At 42.6% G+C, this 22,812-nt stretch overlaps 1 protein-coding gene across 1 annotated transcript in view; it reads right to left on the bottom strand.

Moving 5' to 3' along the window:
• The window catches only part of stk17a (serine/threonine kinase 17a), a 93,338-nt gene extending 75,444 nt beyond the window's left edge, over positions 1–17,894 (bottom strand). The window contains exon 1 of the mRNA XM_055656782.1: positions 17,642–17,894. Within this exon, the coding sequence (XP_055512757.1) occupies positions 17,642–17,742 (101 nt within the window). The 5' untranslated portion in view covers positions 17,743–17,894. The remainder of the gene's footprint in view (positions 1–17,641) is intronic.
• Between the last annotated feature and the right edge of the window lie 4,918 nt (positions 17,895–22,812).

The raw sequence follows: 22,812 nt of genomic DNA, 5'->3' as shown, positions 1-22,812 counted from the left end.
TCTTCAGGAGTCAGGTGTGGATTTGTCAATGTCCACTGTCCACAGAAGACTTCATGAACAGAAATACAGAGGCTACACTGCAAGATGCAAACCAGTGGTTAGCCGCAAAAATAGGATGGCCAGGTTACAGTTTGCCAAGAAGTACTTAAAAGAGCAACCACAGTTCTGGAAAAAGGTCTTGTGGACAGATGAGACGAAGATTAACTTATATCAGAGTGATGGCAAGAGCAAAGTATGGAGGAGAGAAGGAACTGCCCAAGATCCAAAACATACCACCTCATCTGTAAAACACGGTGGTGGGGGTGTTATGGCCTGGGCATGTATGGCTGCTGAAGGTACTGGCTCACTTATCTTCATTGATGATGCAACTGCTGATGGTAGTAGCATAATGAATTCTGAAGTGTATATACACATCCTATCTGCTCAAGTTCAAACTAATGCCTACAAACTCAGTGGCTGGCAGTTCATTCCACAGTAAGACAATGATCCCAAACATACTGCAAAAGCAACAAAGGAGTTTATCAAAGCTAAAAAATGGTCAATTCTTGAGTGGCCAAGTCAATCACCCGTTCTGAACCCAAATGAGCATGCCCTTTATATGCTGAAGAGAAAACTGAAGGGGACTAGCCCCCAAAACAAGCGTAAGCTAAAGATGGTTGCAATACAGGCCTGAGCATTGCATCACTAGCAGACTTCAAGTAGTCATTGCATGCAAAGGATATGCACAAAATACTAAACATGACTACTTTCATTTACATAATATTGCTGTGTCGCAAACATTATAGTGCCCTGAAATGGGGGGGTGGGGGAACTATGTATAAACACTGCTGTAATTTTTACATCATCATCATCATCGTCTAAAACATCAACGGGCACGGTGCCTTCCAATGCTATGTACGACAGTGATCGCAACTTCTACTGAAGTGTAGATGGCCGTTGACTCGCTAGGAGCTCATCCGCCCTTTGACAGGTCTTGCTTTTGGTCCTGCCCCCTTTGGTCCAAAGCCCCCTTCACACATGGCAAACCAGGTGGAGACGACGGTTTAGTTGCTGACTATCCAAACATGGAGCAGGTAGCACAGGATTACATGGTACCCGTGGTGGTGGGAACTCCCCCCGACCTGACAAAGAATGGTCAGATGGTGAAATCAAAATGTATAACAATAGCTTTTATTAAAATCTGACAATGTGCACTTTTTCTATTACAAATCTCAAATTGTGGAGTACAGAGGCAAATAAATAAATGATGGATCCATGTCCCAAACATTATGGTGGGCACTGCACGTCATCCAAGTCTCAACAAGAACTAAAATTTCATAAGAAAATACAAAATGTCCGAGGAACTCAGCGGGTCAGGCCGCATCCATGGAGAGAATGGATGGATAACGTTTTGGGTCAATGTGACGAAGAGCCCCCGACCCAAAACAAAACCCATCCATTACCTCCTCAGATGCTGCCTAGCCCACAACTCCACAACTGCGCTTTGCTCAAGATTCAAGCATCTGCAGTTCCACGAGTACCTAGGATTTCATATCCGACTCTGGAATTGTATTTCAGTAGATGCAATCAACCAAACACTGCAGAAATGCACGATGTATGATTTGAACAGCCACAGGGGGTTGAATAAAGAAACATCTTGTCAGTCGTATGTAAGAACCCAATGAAGCTTGCTGCAGCTCCACAACCATCAGGAGTAAAACTGCTTGAAGTGGCACCAATCCACACACATACATTAGGAAGGTTTTGAGAAGGTGTTGAGAAGGGGGGGGGGGGGGGGGGGGGGGGGGGGGGGGGGGGGGGGGGGGGGGGGGGGGGGGGCACTACCTATAGTTGGCAAAGAGGTTACCAAAAACCTGCCAAAAATATTTTAGGTGCAGTTACTTGCTTGGGAAAACACTGCAACCATCCAGCACCTAACAAACTGTCAAAGCCAATGATGAAATACAAATAGTCTGCTTTTGGCAGAAGGAGGTTTTCTGGCTGGAACACCAAGAAACCTCTCAGCTCTTGCTCTCAATAACACCATGGCAATTATCACTCACCCAACAGACCACAATAGGTAAATAGAGTAGTCTTAGTTTTAAAGTTGCATCTGAAACAAGCAATACAGCACTTCCTAAGCACTTCATTAAAATGACAGCCTGGATCAAGTCTGAAGAAGGGTCTCGACCAGAAACGTCACCCATTTCCTTTGCTCCATAGATGCTGCCTCACCCGCTGAGTTTTTCCAGCATTTTTGTCTAGCCTGGATGATAACGTCATAAGGAATAGTAGAATTAGGCCATTCGGCCCATTAAGTCTACACCATTCAATCAGGACTGATCTATCTCTCCCTCCTAACCTCATTCCCCTGCCTTCTCCCCATAACCTCTGACACTTGTACTAATCAAGAATCTATCTATCTGGTACTAATCAAGAATCTATCTATCTCTACTCAAAATCTTTAACGCACAAGCTTCAAACTGAGATGAAGGGATTATTACAGCACAAGGTATGATTCAGTACATTGATATGAAAATGTTTGGGAAAGAGGCTGAAGAATGACTGACTGCTGCCTAATACAGCCTTAACATTATCAATCACTTTAATTTCAAGACAAGATACAGATCAAAACCAAAAGAATCTTTGGAATTACCTCCTGAAGTTTTATGCCATCAAAATCTTTCTTTGACCAAATTCCACATTGTTGTTTGTGGCTTGGCAGCAAAGCTGCAGCAGGTATTAAATGATTGCTGATGTTGACAAAATCTGATAAATATCTTGGCACCTTTGTTTGATCGCATTCCTGGGAGGTTTTGCGGTACTAAAGTTGAAAGTCATCACCACCGCTTTTTCAACACGCAGTGAAATGAAGAATAGAATTAGAATCAGATTAACAAAGCCTCACAGCCTGGGCGTTCTGCTCAATGACTGCAATTTGGTGGCATGCACCAAGATAGGGCAAATGATACAGAGGACAAGCAAGCAATGCATGCAGTTGGAGCTTCTCCCAGCAGTGTTCTCACATCTCTTGCTCCAGATTTTGGAGTCCAGCGGATAAGTCTCCCAATGCCTTGCAAGTGAGGGTCTGTGGTCATGTACATTCGTGGTCAGAGCTCTTGCACCTGGATGAGAAATAGCAGAGGCTTGCTAAAGCTAACAACCCCTGTAGCCAAAACCTGCATTAACACAAATTAACTCACAGGCTACAATTTGTCAAAATCTCTATTCCGCCAGGCCCCAAGGAGCTCAGCAATGAGCCTTTTGAACAGCCAGGAGCGGAGGAGACGTACTTCTCGATACAAACACTCACAGGTTTCTCTCAGGTAACTGTTGAAGATTTGCAAATGAAGGTGGCAGCAACATAACCAAGGCTCGGAACCGAGGCAGACAAACATCAAATAAACTTTTAAAAGAACACTGGGTTGTTCCGCACAGTGACAGGTTTTATACCACAACAGGTTCAGGTGAAACTCAGAGCATGAGTCCGGGGGCAAATATCTACATCCCTGCAACAAGCCACAGAAAATAAAAAGCCACAAGTAGCTCTTCTCAAGCTATCTTCATTCCCATGCAGACCAGGAGATAGAAGGAAGGAGGTACCGCATGTAGTATTAAACAGCAATGCAAAATAATTGTTGCTTGAAGACAGTCACCCCTCTAAGGATCGTGTTACATCACTAACTGCTCTTTAGAGTACTTGAATGTTTATAGAAGGTTTAAGAGACAATCTATGAAGTACCTTGTAATTACATGTTACATGCTTACATGTTACAGCACAAAATAGAGGGCATTCCACCCATCACTTTCATGCCAACCAGGTGTCAACAGTGCAATCCCATGAGTCCCATTCCACTTCTGGTTTATTTGAATGAATAAGTTTATTGTCATTGCACAATACTGTGCAACAAAATTCCATTGCATCTCCTCCGGTTAAAAAATACAAACACGATGACCATTGACACATATGTACACGTATTAGTAAAAATAATAAATAAGTATTTAAAAATAATTTTAAAAGAATGTTGCATTTCTTGGAATTACATTTTGCTTCCCCAGTGTTCTCTGTTGGAATTAAGTTATTTTATCACACATGGGTAGAAACTATTTTTTAGTCTACCGGTGCGAGCCTTCAGAGACCCGAATCGCCTCCCAGAGGGTAGCGAATTGTACCCTTGCAATTCCTCAGTTCTTAATTAATTCCTCAATTCCCCCGTTGTATTCATGTGTTTGGAGTCTTCCAGAATATATGATCAGCTTTTGAGGTACCTTGTTCTAATGGAACCATCCTGGTCATGGATTCTCCTTCCCAAGATGCTTTATCAATACTTGTATAGGTTTTTTTTGATAATTAATCTTGAATTTCGAAAAAAAAAATTATGCAGCGTTATAAATGCAAATTAAAATGCATTCCTCATGGGACACGAATTGTCTTTGGTGCTTTGACTTGCTGAATTCTGTTTAGCCCCGATACACAGACTTTGCCCTTGCTGCAACTAGAACCTTACCCTGCTCTGAACTACCATACCTGGGATGATGAACTAGGGTTGAGGGGGAACCTCATTGAAACATACAGAATTGTGAAAGGTATCGATACAGTGGAGGCCAGAGGTCATGGTCTCAGAATTAATGGGGGCTCGTTTAGAGAGGTGAGGAGGAACTTCTTTAGCCAGATGGTAGTTCATTTGTGGAACTCATTGTCAAAGAGGAGTATGGAGGCCAAGTCAGTGGATATTTTAGAGTTAGAAATAGACAAATTTCTGGTTAGAACGGGTGTCAAGTGTTACGGGGAGAAGGCAGGAAAATGGGATTAGGGGGCAGAGATCAGCCATGATTGAATAGTGGAGTGGACTCAATGGGCCCAATGGCCTCGTTTTACTCCTAACCTGCTGTGAACTGCCACACTAGGGAAGATGACCTCCACCTTAAAAGGCAGCAGTTTCCCACCAGACCCGATTCCTCATCCATTTGCATTTCACATCGATCTTCCGTTGCTTCTAACATTGATCCACGTTCACACAAACACTTTGTGCCGTCTGAAATGCCTTCAGCGCTATTTTTAAGAGGCCATTTCAGTTGATGTAGCTATCAATTCTGCTCTAGTTTCCTACCACATGTAAAAGGTAGGGATTAGGTTTATTATTGTCACGTCTACCTAGGTACAGTGAAAACCTCTATTTTGCATGCTATCCAATTAAATCAGATAAAACTATACATATACAATGAAGTCAAATTCAAGTAGAATAGGTAAAGCAATGGTAGGTTAATTTGGCAAGTATGATATTGTGGGAATGACAGACATGGCTGCAAGAGGTAGAGGGCAAGGAAACTGAATATTCAAGGGTATACATCCTATCGAAAAGGCAGGCAGGTGGGCAGAGGGGTGGGGTAGCTGTTGGTGAGGAATTAAATTCAGTCCTTTGTAAGGAGTGACATTGAAACATGAGATATGGAATCAGTATGGATAGAACTAAGGAATTGTAAGGGTGAAAATACCTTAATGGGACTTATCTACAGGCCCCCAAACAATAGCCTGTTGCAAGTTGAATCAAGAGTTAAAATCGGCATGTCGTAAAGGTAATGCTACGGTTGTTATGGGAGATTTCAACATGCAGGTGGACTGGGAAAATCAGGTTGGTACTGGACCCCAAGAAAGGGAGATTGTGGAGTGCCTCCGTGATGGATTCTTAGAGCAGCTTGTACTGCAGCCTACCAGTGAGAAGACAATTCTGGATTTAGTGTTGTGTAATGAACCGGATTTGATAAGGGAACGAGGTTAAGGAGCCATTAGGAGATAGTGACCATAATATGATAAATTTTAATCTATAATTTGAGGGAGAAGGGTAAATCGGAGATGTCAGTATTACAGTTGAACAAAGGGGTTATGGAGCCATTAGGGAGGAGCTGGTCACAGTTGACTGGAAAGATACACTAGCAGGGATGACAGTGGAACAACAATGGCAGGTATTTCTAGGAATAATACAGAAAGTGCAGGATCAGTTCATTCCAAAGAGGAAGAAAGATTCCAAGGGGAGTAAGGGGCGATCATGGCTGACAAGGGACGTCAGGTGCACGTATAAAAATAAAAGAGTACAACGAAGCAAAAATGATTAGGAAGCCAGAAGATTGGGTAATGTTTAAAGAGCAACAGAAGATAACTAAAGGCAATACTGTGGAGAAAAGATGAAATACGAAGGTAAGCTAGCCAAGAATATAAAGGAGGATAGTAAAAGCTTCTTTAGGTATGTGAAGAAGAAACAAATTAGTCAAGACCAAAGTTGGACCCTTGAAGACTGAAAAGGGTGAATTTATTATGGGGAACAAGGAAATGCCAGATGAGTTGAACAAGTACTTTGGATCCATCTTCACCAAGGAGGAAACAAACAATCTTCCTGATGTACTAGTGGCCATGGGATCTGTGGTGATGCAGGAACTGAAGGAAATCCACATTAGGCAGGAAATGGTGTTGGTAGACTGATGGGACTGAAGGCTGATAAATCCCCAGGGCCTGATGGTCTGCATGCCAGGGTACTTAAGAAAGTGGCTCTAGAAATCGTGGATGCATTGGTGATAATTTTCTAATGTTCTATAGATTCAGGATCAGACCCTGTGGATTGGAGGGTAGCTAATGTTATCCCACTTTTTAACAAAGGCTGGAGAAAGAAAACGGGGAATTATAGACCTGTTAGCCTGACATCGGTGGCGAGGAAGATGCTGGAGTCAATCATAAAAGATGACATAGCGGCACATTTGGATAGCAGTAACAGGATCAGTCCAAGTCAGCATGGATTTACGAAGGGGAAATCATGCTTCACTACTCTGGAATTTTTTGAGGATGTAACTAAGAAAATGGACAAGGGAGAGCAAGCGGATATAGTGTACCTGGATTTTCAGAAAACATTTGATAGGGTCCCACATAGGAGATTAGTGGGCAAAATTAGGGCGCATGGTATTAGTAGTAGAGTGCTGACATGGATAGAAAATTGGTTGGCAGACAGAAAACAAAGAGTAGGGATTAACAGGTCCACTTTCAGAATGGCAGGCAGTGACTAGTGGGGTACCGCAAAGCTCGGTGGTGGGACCGCAGCTATTAACAATACATATTAATGATTTAGATGAAGGGATTACATAACATTAGCAAATTTGCAGATGACACAAAGCTGGGTGGCAGTGTGAACTGAGGAGGATGCTATGAGAATGCAATGTGACTTGGACAGGTTGGGGGAGTGGGCAGATGCAGTTTAATGTGGATAAATGTGAGGTTATCCACTTTGGTAGCAAAAATAGGAAAGAAGATTATCTAAATGGTGTCAAGTTGGGAAAAAGGGAAGTACAACGGGATCTGGGGGTCCTTATTCATCAGTCAATGAAAGTAAGCATGTAGGTACAGCAGGCAGTGAAGAACGGCATGTTGGCCTTCATAACAAGAGGAGTCGAGTACAAAGAGCACAAAGGACATTTATTGCCACATACAACATTTCTGGTGTAGTGAAATTTGAGATGCCATTTGCAACGCACCAATAAAAATAAAACACAACATTAATGGGCTTGTATACTCTGGAATTTAGAAGGATGAGAGGAAGTCTTACTGAAACATAAGATTAGTTTGGACAGGCTCGAGGCAGGAAACATGTTCCCGATGTTGGGGGGGTGTGGGTCATTATGTAAGAATAAGGGGTAAGCCATTTAGAACAGAGATGAGGAAACACTTTTTTTTTTTTTTTTTTTTTTTTTACACAGAGTGTTGTGAATCTATGGAATTCTCTGCCTCAGAGGGCAGTGGAGGCCGGTTCTCTGGATACTTTCAAGAGAGCTAGATAGGGCTCTTAAATTAGCGGTGATATGGGGAGAAGGCAGGAATGGGGTACTGATTGTGGATGAACAGCCATGATCACATTGAATGGCGGTGCTGGCTCGAAGGTCCAAATAGCCTACTCCTGCACCTATTGTGTATTTAAAGCATAATAATGATAAAGGTAAAACTATAGAGTAGACACTATTACTAATAACTCCGTTTTGCTTGGGCAAATACAGCTGCGAGAGTAAAGGAAGGATTGAACAAACAGTCAAAGTAAACATTACAGCTTTGTTCAAATCAGGTTCTGGAATAATATGAATTTCATGGTTCCGTTGTTGGTACATATGACAATTAACTCTGACAAACATATGACAATAGACTGAAAGATGGATTTAAAGATTCACTCAAGTTCAAACATAAACCAACTGCCAAACCATCTACTCCAAGTGTAGTCGCACACAATACAAGATCTCTGGTAGAAGAGCTGAATGGAGAGACGTGGGAAAAACAAATCCTGGAGTAACTGAACAGGTCAGGCAGAATTGGCTAGAGGAATGAATAAACGATGTTTTAGGCCGAGACCCTTCTTGATGCTCTCTAAGGAGATGCGGGATATTTATGAAAGTGTCAAAGAGTGGTGGATGATGCTCTTGGTGGTGGTATCGGAGGGTCTGCTGAGATTACAAGATGCCCCTTCATGCGCCGGGCAGCCCTGCTGGCAGTCTGTTCGTATTTTCTTTCTTTTTGTTAATTTTTAGTGCGTTAAAAGTTTTAATGTTCTTTGGTTTGTTTTATGTGGGGGGAGTGGGAAGGGGATCGGGGAAACTTTTATTCAAGCTCTTACCTTCCCGGTGATGTGATCAATTTTCCGATCACATTCTCCGGGCTCTGCGTCCTCCCATCGATGGAGCTGGAAGCCTCCTCGGACTGTCGTGAGCCCCACCGTGGGGCGCAGACTTAACATCGGAGCTGATCCCTTGACTGGGATCGCTCCCACCGCGACCACCAAGGAATCACCATCAAGAGCTCGCAGTGCATAGATTTCAAACTATATTTTTAGACCCTTTAGAAGAAGCAATGAATATTAAGTCTGATTCACAAAAACTAATATCATATTTTTATAATAGTATATTAAATAGAGAATTACCCTCAACAGAGGCACTAAGAGAAGATTGGGAACATGAATTAATTATAAAGATCCCGAAAGATAGATGGGAAAAATATCTGATGAACACACATAATTACTCTATTAATGCAAAACACAATTTAATTCAATTTAAATTATTACATAGACTATATTATTCAAAAACGAGGTTGAATAAATTCTACCTACACGTCTCTCCCAGATGCGATAAATGTTTGTTTCCAAACGTCAATATAACACATTCATTTGTAGGATGTACAAAGTTGAATACATTTTGGAGCAATATATTTGATATATTTACAAAGCTCTTCAAGTCAAGAATAGAACCTAATACGGAATGGATTATATTTGGAATAATAGGGTGCAAGATATCAATTTAAATAAAGACCAAAAAGTATTCTTTAATTATGGGTTAATAATTGGAAAGAAATTGATACTTAAATTTTGGAAAAATACAGCTATACCAACTATTAAAATGTGGATTAGGAATATGATGGACATAGCACGCCTTGAAGAAATTAGACTCCGCCTAATAGATAAATATGACCAATTCTTAAGGAGTTTTCACTTTCAGCAGGGTGCAAGGCCACCAAATTCAGTGCAGTTTTGTTCCACTTCAAGCAGGGTCCAAGGCCACCAAATTCAAATTCAGCTTCATACCATTTCATGCCGGGTGAAACCACCATAAAACCACACAACACACCAAACTCACAGTTCAGTGGACATTCAGTGTGTTCAGTTGATTCACAGCTCAGACAGTCATGACCTCTCCCTCCCCCATCATGCAGAGACTGAGCCACACCCACACTTCCAGGTTTTATAACCCCTCCCCCTCCCACTGGACAAGGTGTGGCTTTCAGGGCATGATTGACAGGAGAGAGATTCTCAACATTTTTTAAACACTAATAACACTTTTATTTTTCTCTGATGGGAAGAATTCCCTGCACCTGCTCAGCGGAGGGGGAACGGAGTAAGATGGCCAAAAATCACAGCCGTAAGTGTAGCGTTTTATCTAAAATCAATATACAATGCAAACAGGAAGTGCATTTGCAGTAGTTCCTTTCAACTTCAAGCAAAGCACCCAAGCCACCATTTGCAGGCAGTGCCTTTTTACTTCAAACAAACCACATTTTCATTTTCAAACCACATTACCTTAAGGGTACACAGTTGTGTAGACATTTGTACAGTGTTATTCAGAGCTTGTGAGACGTGACCCTTGGCTTCATCCATCTTGCAGAGACTGAGTGAGGCACTTCCTGGTTTTATAGTCCCTCCCCCTCCCTCCAGCAGGGGCAGCAGAGAGAATGGTGATTTTTTTTCAACTTCAAGCCAAAGCTCCCAAGCCACCATTTGCAGTAAGTAGTGCCTTTTGAACTTTAAACCAAAGCTCCAAAGCCACCATTTGCTGTAAATAGCGCATTTCAACTTCAAGCCAAAGCACCCAAGCCACCATTTGCAGTAGGTAGTGCCTTTCAACTTCAAGCAAAGCACCCAAGCCACCATTTGAAGTAAGTAATGCCTTTCTTCAAGCCAAAGCACCCAAACAACCATTTGCAGGCAGTGCCTTTTTACTTCAAACAAACCATATTTTCATTTTTAAACCACATTAAGGGTACTCAGTTGTGTAGACATTTGTTCAGTGTTATTCAGAGCTCAGAGAGACGTGACCCTTGGCTTCATCCATCTCGCAGAGAGTGAGTGAGGCACACCACTTCCTGGTTTTATAGTCCCTCCCCCTCCCTCCAGCAGGGGCAGCAGAGAGAATGGTATTTTTTTAAAAAACATTAATATCTCTCTGATTTGTCATCGATGGGAAAAATCCTCCGCACCCGTAAGACGGAGGGGGGCTCTGGGCGAGGTGGCTAAAAATGACGGCCATAGGTGGCGGCGTTCTGTCGGAAATCACAGCACAGTAGGCTAAAAGCGGGCAAGATCAGAGATTTAGTAATGTAGATTGCTCAGACCTCACCAAAGTAATGCCAAGCTCAATAAAGGCAAAGAACACAAAAAACTCAGTGAGTCAGTTCTCCAGCACTGTGATCAATGCAAGATTCCAGCATCTGTAGTCCCTTGTATTCTCAAGAAAAGCAAACAACTGCACATTAGGTCCACAAGTCCAGAGTCAGTTCAAGAAAAGGTTTAGACCGAACAATGCAGACAGAACACTGCAAAATGTGCGTGAGCTCTAAGGGAAGTGAGGTAATGATCCACTGCTACATCACTTTTGTAACTTTGCAACAATTCTAGTGATCGAATGATTCGTTAATTAAAAACAGACAAACCATAATGATGGAAGAATCTGACAAAGGCCCATACTCTAGCAAGTACAGCCTCATCACAGTGTTACTTTTGGTGCATTATGACACCAACCATGTCTAAACATGAAGATCAGACACTGATTAGCCCTGTTGGGCTGCAATCATGAGAAGCGCTCAGCTTCTGTGTCTTATGTAATGTGGAGGAAAGGCAGTAAAAACTTCCATGCAGATTGGAGAAGAGTATTGGATCTCAGGAATTATCCAATGAAGATTGGTGAGGAATTCTGAAATGTCCTCAAGGGTCACGTGCTTCTTTTGCATAGCAGAATAGTGAAGACTGCACAGCAAAAGATGCCCCTGGAGGTGCACACCACAATTGTACAAGAAACAACAAAATGTAAAATTACCGATGAGAATCAGGTTGAGTCAACTCCATGGATATCCACCAACAGCTAGTGAATATGCAAGTTCAACTCAAGTAACACCAGCGCTGCAGTAAAGATTATAGAGAAGGCAAAAATAATCTGCCTAAATTAAGTTTGTAGGGGTTTTATTGTTTTTTTTTTTTAAATAAGAAAGTAATTTGCTGGTGCTTTTCAAACAAAATCAGTAGAGTGAGCATAATATGGCCCAGGACAAAAATTGTTCCTATAAGGTCACTATTTCTTTAAGGACAGCCTGGTGAACACATTTTTTTTGTTAGGTTGCAAAACAACGCTAATGGAAACTTCCAGAGAAAGAATGCAAAGATTCCATGGATAATGTTTGCCGTTTGAGTTTCTTCACATCAGAAGTTTAGAGTGAAAATGTTAACTTCCATCCGGCACTCAAATACACCTGGGCCATTTCCAACATTTCCCTACCATTTCTAGACTTCACTATCTCCATCGCAGGTGATAGACCGTCATTCACTATAAACCCAGACACCCATGGCTATCTGGACTACACTTCTTCTCACCCTGCTTCTTGTAAGGACTCCATCTGCTATTCCCAATTCCTCCATCTACGCCACATTTGCACCCAGGATGAGGTGTTCCACACCAGGGCATCGGAGATGTCCTCATTCTTTAGGAAATGGGAGTTCCCTTCTACTATAGATGAGGATCGCACCAGGGTCTCTTCTATACCCTATAAACCTGCTCTCACTGTGAATCCTTCCCCCACTCGTAACAAGGGCAGAGTCTTTCCGACCAACCTACCAGCCATCACATACAGCAAATAATCCTCCGGCATTTTCACCACCTCCAAAGGGATCCCACCACTGCCCATCTTCTCCCGTCTGCTTTCTGCAGAGACCGCTCCCTCTGTAACTCCCTGGTCAATTCGTCCATTCCCACCCAAACCACCCCCTCTCCTGACATTTTCCCTGGCAACTGCAGGAAATGCTACACTTGTCGCTTTACCTCCCCCCTTCACTCCATTCAAGGACCCAAGCAGTCTTTCCAGGTGCGGCAGAGGTTCACCTGCATCCCCTCCAACCTCATCTATTGCATCCGATGCTCTCGATGTCAGCTGCTCTACATCGGTGAGACCAAGTGTAGGCTTGGCGATCGCTTCGCCCAACCCCCCTGCTCGGTTCGCATTAACCTACCTGATCTCCCGGTGGCTCAGCACTTCAACTTCCCCTCCCATTCTGAACCATACCCTTCTGTCCTGGGCCTCCTCCATGGACAGCTCTTTCTTCTTCCTGAAGAATCCCTATTGCATAGAAACATAGAAAATAGGTGCAAGAGGAGGCCATTTGGCCCTTCAAGCCAGCACCGCCATTCATTGCGATCATGGCTGATCGTCCCCAATCAATAACCCGTGCCTGCCTTCTCCCCATATCCCTTGACTCCACTAGACCCTAGAGCTCTATCTAACGCTCTCTTAAATCCATCCAGTGATTTGGCCTCCACAGCCCTCTGTGGCAGGGAATTCCACAAATTCTGGGTGAAAAAGTTTTTTCTCACCTCAGTCTTAAATGGCCTCCCATTTATTCTAAGACTGTGGCCCCTGGTTCTCGACTCACCCAACATTGGGGAACATTTTTCCTGCATCTAGCTTGTCCAGTCCTTTTATAATTTGATATGTTTCTATAAGAGCCCCCTCATCCTTCTAAAATCCAGTGAATACAAGCCTAGTCTTTTCAATCTTTCCTCGTACGACAGTCCCGCCATCCCAGGGAACAATCTTGTGAACCTACGCTGCACTGCTTCAATCACAAGGATGTCCTTCCTCAAATTAGGAGACCAAAACTGTACACAATACTCCAGATGTGGTCTTACCAGAGCCCTATACAACTGCAGAAGAACCTCTTTACTCCTATACTGAAATCCTTTTGTTATGAAGGCCAACATTCCATTAGCTTTCTTCACTACCTGCTGTACCTGCACACCAACTTTCAATGACTGGTGTACAAGGACACCCAGGTCTCGCTGCACCTCCCCCTTACCTAACCTAACCCCATTGAGATAATAATCTGCCCCCTTGTTTTTGCCGCCAAGGTGGATAACCTCACATTTATCTATATTATACTGCATCTGCCACGCATCTGCCCACTCACTCAACCTGTCCAGGTCACCCTGCAACCTCCTAACATCCTCTTCACAGTTCACACTGCCACCCAGCTTTGTGTCATCCACAACCTTGCTAGTGTTGCTCCCAATTCCCTCTTCCAAATTATTAATATATATGGTAAACAGTTGCGGCCCCAACACCGAGCCTCGTGGCACTCCACTCGCCACTGCCTGCCATTCTGAAGAGGACCCGTTCACTGCTACTCTTTGCTTCCAGTCTGCCAACCAATTTTCTATCCACATCAACACCCTACCCTCAATACCAGGCGCTCTAATTTTAGTCACCAGTCTCCCTTGCGGGACCTTATCAAAGGCTTTTCTGAAAGTCTAGATACACTACATCCACTGGCTCCCCTTCATCCATTTTACTTGTCACATCCTCAAAAAATTCCAGAAGATTAGTCAAGCATGATTTCCCTTTCATAAATCCATGCTGACTTGGACTAATCCTTTTACTGCTATCCAAATGCCCCATTATTACCTCTTTAATAATTGACTCCAGCATCTTTCCCACCACCGAAGTCAGGCTAACTGGTCTGTAATTCCTCGTTTTCTCTCTCGCTCCTTACTTGAAAAGTGGGATAACATTAGCATTATCCTCCAGTCCACAGGAACTGATCCTGTATCTATTGAACATTGGAAATGCGTCCACTATTTCTAGAGCCTCCTCCCTGAGGACCCTGGGATGCAGACCATCAGGCCCCGGGGATTTATCACCCTTCAGTCCCATTAGCCCACCCAATACTATTTCTCACCTAATGAAAATTTATTTCAGTTCCTCGAACTCCTTAGATCCTCTGTCCTCCAGTACATCTGGGAGATTGTTTGTGTCTTCCTTAGTGAAGACAGATCCGAAGTACCTGTTCAACTTTTTTGCCATTTCCTTGTTGCCCATAATAATTTCACCCGTGTCTGCCTTCAAGGGACCCACATTTGACTTTGCTACTCTTTTTCCCTTAACATATCTAAAGAAGCTTTTACTGTCCTTCTTTATATTCCTGGCCAGCTTCCCTTCACACTTCATCTTTTCAGCCCGCTTTGTTTCCTTCTGTTGTTCTATGAAAGTTTCCCAATCCTCTGGCTTCCAGCTACTCTTTGCTGTGTTATACATCTTTTCTTTTAGTTTTATTCTATCCCTAACTTCTCTTGTCAGCCAAGGTTGCCTCCTGCTCCCCTCAGAATCTTTCGTGCTTTTTGGAATGAAATGATCCTGTGTCTTCCGGATTATGCCCAGACATTCCTGCCATTGCTGTTCCACCGTCATTCCTGCTAGTGTCCTTTTCCAGTCTACCTTGGCCAGCTCCTCTCTCATGCCTTCATAATCCCCTTTGTTCAGCTGCATCACTGTCACTTCCGATTTAACCTTCTCCTTCTCAAATTGCAGATTAAAATTAATCATATTATGATCACTACCTCCAAGCATTTCATTTACCTCGAGTTCTATTATCATATTTGGTTCATTGGACAACACCAACACATTGCCTGCGAGTCTGTTCAACATACTAGAAAAAGAGTCGATAAGGTTGGAAGAAATACCAGGGGAGTGGGTACTTGTTGTCAGTCCATGTATTTGACCGGTGGATCGAAATTTATCTAACCCTTGATAATAAAGCAGCCATTATTATCAAAGTGTAAAGAAAATTGTCCCTAGATTCGGCATTCTTAATTGGCTTTATTTAAAATAATGGTCCACAACATTTGCAAATAAATTGATGAAATTAAATAGCTGGGAATTCCACAGCAATTGGATTGAATTGTGCTTATCCACCACAAGCTATGGATTGGAAATGGGTAAGACAGACCCTGAAACTCAAAATAGTAAATTAAAGGCTGAGACTGAATTTGGACTGAACCCAGCTGACATTCACATGAGGAACCTTCATTAGGAATACATTGGAAACCACCATGCAACTGCAGAGATAACTGACTACATGTTAGCATTGATCATGGTATGGGAAGGGTTGTATCACAGAATAGGAGTAGTGTACAGAGAGAGGCCTTTTGCTAACAGTGGATGACAGAAGATACAAAAGCTTGAAAGCAAGTACCACCAAATTCAGGAACAGCTTTTTCCCTGCTGTTATCAGGTTCATGAATGGACCTCCAAAATATTCAAAAAATGACAATGGCTAATATACCACATACATTTAGTTTTAACAGGGAATCTGCAGTTAAAATGCAGTACCGTGCAAAACATTGTTAAATAGTAATGCCTGGTTGGAATCCGAAACAGTGACTGCTGCCCCAAGTGGACTCACTGTACACCAATTATCCAAAATACAATGTAAATACACATAAACCGTGAGTTACACTTGGAAGATGATGCCCCCCAGGGTGAGGATTTCTATTAAATTTATCCTGCACAGTTGAGCAAAGATGTTACCAGTCATAAAAAAAACATTTAACTTAATAACCAGTCTCAAGAGGCTCATTTTACACTAATGTTGAAATGCAAAAATGCGCTTTTAAAATCATATCACAATTATAATATAAACAATCTACCTTAGTGGCACATGTTTAATAAATAAAGAAGTCCTGCTGACTTCCCAATCCACATAAATATTGTTTTGGTTAATTGCCAATTTAAATAAAAAATAATTACACAATAATTTTATTAACGCCTTTTGTAAACAAACAGGTAACTCGGACTGATTAACCTTTAATTGAGCTCTTTGAAAGGGAAGTTAATGGGAGCAATATTTCAGATGACAAAACGAAATTAGTCAATGGTAGACATCAGATTGACTCCATTTTAAAAAGATGAATATAGCTCGGTTTCAGAAAAATTATTCCTTTACAACCACGAGATAAAAATATCAGAGAGATAAAAATATCAGATTTTTGGTAATTACCCCTTAGTCCATCTGGATTTAATTTGACGAATAGGTTCATTTAGGAGCTATGTACTTATAAAACACTGCAGCTTATGTACCAGAATGTATCAACTTGTACGATTACTTTTTCCATTTAACAAGCAACGTTTATATATAAATGAAAGTAGCTAACCCCAAAGACGTACTTTTGAAGCCTCCATTGTGTAATAGGATTGCCAGATTATTCCCTTAACGTAATTATTTCACAAGGAACAAATCTGAAATAAAATAGAACTTGGCAAAGAAATCTCATCACCAAATTCACTGCCATTTACAATTACAGAATTTTTCATAAACCTTGTGAAACTTTACTGCAGCAGGAACACATTTCCTTTAGCATTTCTAATGAACCAGGTTATATTTGAAATAAAGGACAACTCTCTAAATATTTTAAAGTAATGCAAAGCCAATTTCACGACATATTTATATTAGAGCAATAATGCCTTGAATATATCGTCTTCCAAAATCTAACGTTAATAGAATAATGATGTTCCGGATTCTAGTACTTATACAATATGCAATGAAAGGCAGTGATTCCTAAAATCGCAACAGGTCTCCAGAATATGTATCTGCTGCAGACACATTATTTCTCATCAACTTCCTCAAAATTAGAAGGATAAATAATAACCCGCCTGCAATTAATCAAACTAACTCTCTAGCCTTCAGCTGTATTGGTCATTATTAAAGTGTCAACTTTGAGAGGATGCAACTGAACCTCTTCCTCCTCCCATCTGAAAAAAACAACAACCCCTCATTATATTATATGTGGCTGTAGGGTAACTAGCCCCGAGACAGTGAATAGGACACCCTACATTGATTTGAATAGACACAAAAAGCTGGAGTAACTCAGCGGGTCAGGCAGCATCTCTGGAGAAAATAAATAGGTGGCGTTTCGGTTCGAGACCCTTTTCCACAACGCATGTTCTCGCAACTCAGTCACTATGGACAACTTGCACTTTTGAAGCCTCCACACGCGGTCTCTTCCCGTGTCTGTCGCCTTGTCTGAGGCTCACTCACTCCCGCTCGCTTACCTGCCGAGCTCTTTGCCCACTAGTACGTAGTGGTTGCTGAAGCTGTCGTTGCAAATTCGGGTCTGGATGTCAGACACCAGCCCGCTCCGTGGCTGGGTCATGGTGGGCGGCTGCGGTGGCCAAGCCAACGTGGGCGAGAGACGGCGGACACAGACAGAGCACGGACACTGCCTCTGCTCCACTCCACTGCCGAGCCGGCTCCTCTCAGCACAGGCACAACGAGCGCTCTGCCTCCTGCACTGCCCACTCTCCCCAGGAGCACAGACACAAGCTTCTCCGCAGCACCACTCTGCCCACAGACACACATGTACGGCTCTGCCTCCTGCAGCCAGAATACAAACCCTCCCCCCAGCTACCGTCGCCCTAGAGACAATGCTAATTGACAACGCGGCTCAACTAAACAGCATGCTGCCACTTAAAACGGCAATGACACAACGCTATTAAAGAGGCAATGCGGGAGCCTTTCGCATGAAGACTAATTCATGCGGATTAATTTTATCCTTTTATAATTTCCTCCAGTTTTGTGGAAATTACTATGACACCAATGAAAAATATACGGGCGTGCATGAATTAGGAGACTTGAAAATAGGGTATTGAGGCAACAGTTGCAGAGAAAAACGTGTTTCTGTAGAGACTTTCACAGTTCAGCATTCGAAGTGAGTTTCAGCCAATTTGTATTTGCTAATGTAGACATTGTTGCAATGTAATATCTAAATAATACAGTCCGTTCTCACTAATTAAGAATACAATAGGGCCTTAAATATTACGTTTACAGACGAATGTGGATAAGATGTAATTAGTATTTTGCAATTGTCTCCACAAGGACGCGGATGATACTGACATTGTAGTTCAGTATGAAACATTAGCTGAGATAAACATGTTAAAACAGCTTTTATTTTCGTACACAAAAAGGAGCCGGGTAAACTAGCAATGTTACAAAAATTTGAAACTTTAAACATAGAAACATAGAAATTAGGTGCAGGAGTAGGCCATTCGGCCCTTCGAGCCTGCATTCAATATGATCATGGCTGATCATCCAACTCAGTATCCCGTACCTGCCTTCTCTCCATACCCTCTGATCCCTTTAGCCACAAGGGCCACATCTAACTCCCTCTTAAATATAGCCAATGAACTGGCCTCAACTACCCTCTGTGGCAGAGAGTTCCAGAGATTCACCACTCTCTGTGTGAAAAAAAATCTTCTCATCTCAGTTTTAAAGGATTTCCCCCTTATCCTTAAGCTGTGACCCCTTGTCCTGGACTTCCCTAACATCGGGAACAATCTTCCTGCATCTAGCCTGTCCAACCCCTTAAGAATTTTGTAAGTTTCTATAAGTTCCCCTCTCAATCTTCTAAATTCTAGAGAGTATAAACCAAGTCTATCCAGTCTTTCTTCATAAGACACAGTCCTGACATCCCAGGAATCAGTCTGGTGAACCGTCTCTGCACTCCCTCTATGGCAATAATGTCCTTCCTCAGATTTGGAGACCAAAAACTGTACGCAATACTCCAGGTGTGGTCTCACCCCTGTACAACTGCAGTAGAACCTCCCTGCTCCTATACTCAAATCTTTTGCAATGAAAGCCAACATACCATTCGCTTTCTTTACTGCCTGCTGCACCTGCATGCCTACCTTCAATGACTGGTGTACCATGACACCCAGGTCTCGCTGCATCTCCCCCTTTCCCAATCGGCCACCATTTAGATAATAGTCTGCTTTCCCGTTTTCGCCACCAAAATGGATAACCTCACATTTATCCACATTATATTGCATCTGCCAAACATTTGCCCACTCACCCAGCCTATCCAAGTCACCTTGCAGTCTCCTAGCATCCTCCTCACAGCTAACACTGCCCCCCATTAAAAATAAAGTCTGCAATTTATCCCATCAGATAAAGCATAAAAATAAGTTTAATTTAACACCTAATTCACTTTCATATCTTCAGTATTAAAAAAGTTATGGCCATTTTCATACTCGGAAATTAGCATCTTGTTCCCTATTGATTTTCCATTGACTTAACACAAAAGTTGTGATCAAGGACAGTCAAATGGCCATAACTTAATTCAAAATTAAGAGAACTGAAAGAAATTTTCAGTTATTGTAGATTGAAGCATTCTGAAACAAATATTAAACATTACCTGAAATGTTAAACAATCTTACCTGAAATTAAAGCATATAATTAGTTAGTTACCCAATTGTAGCTAATTCCAAATTCAATTACTGGATCTAGACGTCTATCCATTTCTTAAGAAAAGATTTACATTTTTAAATAACCTAAGTGTCCAAAGAACATTCACACAAGAATTCACAATAAAACATGATTTATAGGCCAAATGGAAGGAATTGCATTTTACCTTGCATTTTAATTATGTCCTCCTCTGTGGGTTCCAGATCCAAGCTTACCTGAGGTGCAATAACAGCTGATCGGCATCCAGACGCTGTTCTGGCTGCTTTGTAATAGTGTTAAAAGCTGTTTCCGCCTCATAATTCTCACGATTTTTAAAACCTTCATAACTTTTGTAATCTTCCACCAATCGGAACAAAGCTTAGTACAATTGGAGGAGAGAACGGTGAGTAAGGTGGTGAAAAATCCTAGCGATAAAGGGTACTGTTTTTGCACAAATTTAAAAAAAAAGCAGTGGTCAAGATGAGAGTTTTAGTGATAGTATAGATAACACCATGGAGACACCCATGGTCACCCATGACCGAGGGGGGGCCTAAGAAAAGTTCTGCTGACTGGTTAAGGCCTCCATTTGAGGAATGGTTTTATTGAGGTCGATAAAATAAAATGGAGAGGCCTAAGTAGAAAAACTAGGAAGGATCTATTTCCCTTTGTAGAGGGGAGAAAACAGAGAGCATAGATTTTTATGTAACTGGCAGATGAATTAGAGATGAGATGAGGAAACATGTTTGATAAAGATCTAGAACTCACTGCCTGAAACATAAAAATCAACAGCAGGAAGAGGTCATTTGGCCTTGGACTCTCCTCCACCATTCAATGAGATATTTTACCTTAGCACTGCTTTCCTGCACCAATGCCGTGTAGCTCGATACACCCAGTATCCAAAAACCTATTGATCTTCTTTCTGATTGAGCATCCAATGCCCACCTAGGCAAAGAACACCAGAGATCCATCAACCTACCTGAGTAAATTAACTTTCCCTCAACTTTGCCCGGAAGGCCGATTCCTCCTTCCAAAGTCACAACTCCTAGCTCCAGATTTCCAGTGTGGGGAAACCCTGTCAGGAAATCCCCCCCCCCCCCCCCCCCCCCCCCACCCCCCCCCCATGCGTGCAAGGGAGAGGGAGAGAGGAGGCATGACAGTAAGTGGGAGATGTGTGAACAGCTGATATTATTAATGAATTAACAGAAATGAGAGTGCAAGATGACTACAGTTGTTGCAAGGGCATGATATCTGAAGGCAGAAGTAGTCATCATGTGTATACATCTACTTAGATGTGTTCTTGCTTTGGACCAAGTGCTGGATAGTGGAGAGTTCCTTTTTGACTGGCATAGACACAATGGGGTTGAATGGTCTGCTTTGTACGTTTTCTATCCGTCTAATTCTAATGTACTAAAGACCAGATCTGTTTTGTATCTGTGGATTGAAGGGAAGGAAGAAGTTAGTAAACAGAAGAGATAGTTGAGGTTCTTCTCCAAGGTGGCATCACGGGATCTTTTGCATTCATCTCAGTGTTTGTTCACAGATCTGTAAAGAACGCAGGACATCATTAAGGGGTTGTTTAAAAGGCGTGAGAAATATCGCCTCCAACACTGCAACGTAGCCTCAGTACTATAATTGGAACATCACCCTAAATTTTTTATGCTCTCTTCTCAAGAGTTGGCAAAACCAATTTACAAAGTTGATTCCAGAACTTTGAATTTCTGCTTAGTTTATACTTAGAATCATAGTCATGCAGCGTGGAAACAGGCCCTTTGGCTCAACTTGTCCACGCCGACCAACATGCTCAAGCTATACTATTCTCATCGAAGATAGACACAAAATGCTGGAGTAACTCAGCGGGTTGTGCAGTATCTTTGTAGAAAAGAAATAGGTGACGTTTCAGGATGAGGCCCTTCTTCAGACTAAAAAGGTTTTGACCTGAAACATCACCGATTTGTTTTCTCCAGAAATGCTGCCTGACACACTGAGTTACTTCAGCATTTTCTGCCTATCTGCGATGTAAATCAGCATCCGCTGTTTCTTCCTGCACATTTCCACCATACTTTTCTCACCTTTCTGCACATCCTTCCAAACCTATCCTATCCATGTACTTGTTCAAATGTTTTTTGAAATGTAAAAATATTGAAATAAACTGAATAGGCTCGGATTATTTTCTCAATAAAAAAGATTGGGATAATGGTCTGTTTGCAGTCTGAGCAAACAGGAAAATAACCCCACTAAGTCTGTCAGTCTAACTTTACTGGTAGAGATACTTTTGGAGACAATAATTGGCATAAAAGTAGCTAGCACTTGGAAAAATTAGAGCCATCATGAATTGGATTCAATTATTTGAAGAAGTAAAGGATTTATGAATGCAATTGAAGTTATGATTACGGTAGGCGGCGCGACTCTTGTCAGCAGCGGCCTCTGCAGCCCGTCTGCGTTTTTATTATTTTCTGTCTATGTTTTAATGTAGTTTTTGTTATTTTTTGTTGGGGTGTGTGTGTGTGGGGGGGGGGGTGGGTGGGCGTGGGGAGGGAGGGAGGGAGGGGGTAACTTTTAAATCTCTCCCTGCACGGGAGACCCGACCTTTTCTTTGTCGGGTATCCGTTGTCGTTGGGGCTGCAACGAGGAGCGGCCTCCAACAGGAGAAGACCGGGGACTCTGGTGCCGACGACTCACCTCACCGTCGCGGAGCTGGCCGAGTCCAGAGCGGGTGGAGCGGTGGTGGAGCGCTGCTGCTGCTGCGGCCCGATCTCCGGAGATTCGGAGGCTGCAACTGCGGGTCTGGCGGACGGCGGAACCGGGAGCCCGCGGGTCCCTGGAGGGAGACCACTTTTCAGGGCTCTCGCAACGGCGACTTCTCCCACCCGAGTTGCGGGGTCGAAGAGCTCCTGGAGCGGGGTCTGACATCACCGCCCCGCGCGGCTTGGAATGGCCGCGGGACTCTGCGAGCGCACACCGGGGGCTCTAACACCAAGACCCGGTGTGCGACCTTGCATCACCC

This window comes from Leucoraja erinacea, chromosome 2 (assembly GCF_028641065.1).
Source record: "Leucoraja erinacea ecotype New England chromosome 2, Leri_hhj_1, whole genome shotgun sequence".
Classification (NCBI taxonomy): Eukaryota; Metazoa; Chordata; class Chondrichthyes; order Rajiformes; family Rajidae; genus Leucoraja; species Leucoraja erinaceus.
The sequence above is the reverse complement of the archived record's forward strand: the minus strand, read 5'-3'. Positions and strand labels throughout refer to the sequence as shown.